At 24.6% G+C, this 4,036-nt stretch overlaps 1 protein-coding gene across 1 annotated transcript; it reads right to left on the bottom strand.

Annotated features, from left to right (window-relative positions):
* Nucleotides 1-2,087: 2,087 nt before the first annotated feature.
* Nucleotides 2,088-3,656, bottom strand: LOC123262490. The gene is made up of 2 exons (XM_044724731.1): nt 2,689-3,656; nt 2,088-2,324 (listed from the first exon to the last, which is right to left on the bottom strand). Exons 1-2 carry the CDS (start codon nt 3,279-3,281, stop codon nt 2,321-2,323), a joined length of 597 nt encoding a protein of 198 aa, XP_044580666.1. The 5' UTR covers nt 3,282-3,656; the 3' UTR covers nt 2,088-2,320.
* Between the last annotated feature and the right edge of the window lie 380 nt (nt 3,657-4,036).

The raw sequence follows: 4,036 nt of genomic DNA, 5'->3' as shown, positions 1-4,036 counted from the left end.
TAAATTTAAAGTTTTTATCCTTAAAATAAATAAAATAATAATAATACATAAAAATGATCTTGTAACATAATGATATTAAGCAATTAATATTATCTCAATACATAATGTTAATTCAAACATTTCCATTATGTACATAATTTTAATTCAAACATTTTTATTATGTACATAATTTTAATTTAAACATTTCCATTATGTACATAATTTTAATTTTAAATTACTATTATGTACATAATTTTAATTGTAACATTTTTATTATGTACATAATGTTAATTCTGAATTACTATTATGTACATAATTTTAATTCTGAATTATTATTATGTACATAATTTTAATTATAACATTTTTATTATGTACATAATTTTAATTATAACATTTTTATTATGTACATAATTTTAATTCTGAATTATTATTATGTACATAATTTTAATTATGAAATTTTTATTATGTACATAATTTTAATTCTGAATTTTTATTATGTACATAATTTTAATTCCGAATTTCTATTATGTACATAATTTTAATTCTGAATTATTATTATGTACATAATTTTAATTCCGAATTTCTATTATGTACATAATTTTAATTCTGAATTATTATTATGTACATAATTTTAATTCTGAATTATTATTATGTACATAATTTTAATTCCGAATTTCTATTATGTACATAATTTTAATTCTGAATTATTATTATGTACATAATTTTAATTATAACATTTTTATTATGTACATAATTTTAATTCTGAATTATTATTATGTACATAATTTTAATTATAACATTTTTATTATGTACATAATTTTAATTATGAAATTTTTATTATGTACATAATTTTAATTCTGAATTACTATTATATACATAATTTTAATTCTGAATTACTATTATGTACATAATAATAATTCAGAATTACTATTATGTACATAATAATAATTCAGAATTACTATTATGTACATAATTTTAATACTGAATTATTATTATGTACATAATTTTAATTATAACATTTTTATTATGTACATAATTTTAATTCCAAATTATTATTATGTACATAATTTTAATTCAGAATTATTATTATGTACATAATTTTAATTATAACATTTTTATTATGTACATAATTTTAATTCCGAATTTCTATTATGTGGATAATTTTAATTCTTATTTGTATTAAATTTTCGATTAAAAGAAATTAAAATGTTATAAATAATTACTCCAAAAATATAAATCTACAGGAGCCAATTTAATTTATGTCACTACATAAAAAAAATTGTTAGTTAAAATTATGTCCTCACATAATTATTAAACTTTTATTTTTAATTATCATGACACATAATAAAAATATTCTTTTTGTCATCAGCTCAACTCAGAATTTTAATTCGTTGATATATTATTATGTCCCTACATAATAATTATTCCTTAAAAAATTTAAGTATGAACATAAAATTAATCTATTATATTTTGATTATGTTTTAACATAAAATATGCATTTTTTTTAGTTATTAATTTTAAGATCATTTTTTTCCTTCTATTAAATAGTAAAACGGCGTGCCATATATTAGTTGAATTCTATTTTTATCAGTGCATAAATCAAATAAACTGACTGTTAGCGTTAAAACGTCGATGTCAGTGACAGCGCATATATTATAGTTTACTGCGCAGAGAATAGGTCTTGAACTGACTTATATTCTGATAATCACAATACTTGGTATTTTGATTATCAAAATACTTTTTTTTCAGTGTAGTTTTATGACTTGTAGTTCGAGTACCCTAATCTATCCTTCGCGGAAATAACAAAATAAAACTCTTTTCAAGGGTGATAATGTGTTCACCAAATGTTACTCAAAAAAAAAAAACTTTTACTTTCACAATAAAACAAACTTAAAATATTTAAAATTAACATCTTAAAAGAGAATGATTTTTGTAGACGAATTCAATATTTCAACAAAAATCATAAAAAATCTTACCAAAATTTAATGTGCGAACCTTCGCCCGAAACAATTAACACATCTCCAGGAATTTTTAAATAGATATACATTAGAAAAATGTAAAAAAAAAATCAAATTTTCAAAAGTAACCAACTAGACTATACACTTAAGGGATTAGGGGTAGTCAGAGGCACGAAAAAATGAGAATTTTCAGTATTTTTTTTTTGCTATTAAATCATGTTATTTTACAAAAGTAGTAATATGGCATTATTATACAATGTTTTGACTTGAAGTCACGAAAATTTCAAAAAAAAAAAAAATTTTATTTCCAAAGTTATAGCTGTCTGTGTTGACCCAGTTCCAAAAAAAGGTCCTTGCGGTGACAATCATAAGTCCTTGGAGATTCATCTAAAATCAATCGGATGAAAAAAATTAGTTTTATAAATAGATAATCCTGGGCCTGATCGAAGGATTTTTTTTTTTTTCAAAAATTAACAAAATGGCGGCCTCAGGAAATTTTTGTCTAGATTTTTGGGAAAAAATCAACAGTTAATTGGTCTTAAAAAATCGAAATTTTTGAAAAAAAAAAAAATCCTTCGATCAGGCCCGAGTTTATTATGTATTCTAAAAGCTGTATAAATTTTATTAAAATCTACTGAGCGGTTTTCGAGTTACAGTTGTCACCGGTTCAAAAAACATAGTTTTGAGAAAAACGCGTTTAAAGTTTCACACTAGATTCACGTACAGAAATACGAATTATTAAATTACTTACATCGAGTCATCTATTCCTGGGCCATATAATAGTTCTTCAGCCATTGTGGAAGTTTCCAAAACATCAATATGCTGTTGCCTACGAAGCATTCTGCCTTCCCGAGTGTTGTCGTTGGCGCGCTGATCTGCCACTTTCACACGTGCAGCATCCAATTTTTCAGCATACCGATGGGAATTAGACCCACAATTAAGTCCTAAGGTATCCATAATCATTAATAATGAATTTGTAACTTCATTAAATATACAAGTAGCTATGTATGCAGCAATTTGTACGATAATAGAACTAGTATTCACGGTTTTTGGGCATATTTTCCACACTAGTTGGTTGAAGCTCTCATTATTATTCTGATTGAATCCACCTACACATCTTGAAAGTAAATTATCATTACTGAGATCGTCGTAAATCGGTTTAATAGCTTTTAAAACATCAGGAGGTAAGGGAGAATAATCTTGAGTATAAGTATCAAGCTCTCCACTTGCTTCAGCGCGCTGGTAAGAGCACCAAGAATCTTCGCCTTTGGGACACATATCATGATTCGGATTTTCATCAGTCGAACCGTAGTGGTAAAAAGTTGCCATAATAGCAGATTTCATATCTTCAATAGAATCGCAATGACGACGTATTGATAAACCATAGTACACAGTTAATTTGTCTATTACTTTTCCTGTAAGCCTACCTCTACCACCAAGACCTTTTTGTTTAGTTTTGTAATTTAGTTTTAGAAATTGTAATTATATATATTTAGGTATTTATAAATTTAGGTACTACTACATACACCAAAGTTTTAGTTCATGGATGACAATAGAACCCTAAAAGGGGGTTTCTTAAAGCTGCCGCTAGCTATCTGCTCCCGAGCGCTTTGAAGTACCCGAGCTCTCTTTGTTATTTGTCGAATAACTCAAAAACTAATTATCGGATCGACTTGAAATTTTCAGAGAATATTTTTAAGATATTACACATAACGAAAATGCAAAAAAAAATAGTTAATTTTTTGAAAATTCTGACTACCTCTAACCCCTTAAGATGATTACATGTAATCATATAATCTAAATCTATGTAACCATATTAATCATGCTGCAGCATATAATCTAAAAAAAAAAAAATTCATTGTTCATAGATGTATTTTTTTTTATTTATAGAAAAGAATCTTTTTTACCAAGATAAAAAAAAAGTTGTGAATGTAAGAAATTATTTATCTCAGTCAAATGCAGTTTTTTATTTTAGTAAAGAAAAAAAAAAAAAAAAAAAATTGGAAGAAATTTTTTTACTGCGTTCAAGATATCTACTTTTATTTTTTTTTAAACACACTTTCATCAGCTTCATCTCTGTCTATCTATGTATTTATCTA

This window comes from Cotesia glomerata, linkage group LG4 (genome assembly GCF_020080835.1).
Source record: "Cotesia glomerata isolate CgM1 linkage group LG4, MPM_Cglom_v2.3, whole genome shotgun sequence".
Classification (NCBI taxonomy): domain Eukaryota; kingdom Metazoa; phylum Arthropoda; class Insecta; order Hymenoptera; family Braconidae; genus Cotesia; species Cotesia glomerata.
Note: the sequence above shows the minus strand (reverse complement) of the source record. Positions and strands in the feature narration are given on the sequence as shown.

Coding starts and splice junctions, on each gene's coding strand:
- LOC123262490 (XM_044724731.1), bottom strand. CDS start 3,281: ATGAAATCTGCTATTATGGCAACTTTTTACCACTACGGTTCGACTGAT.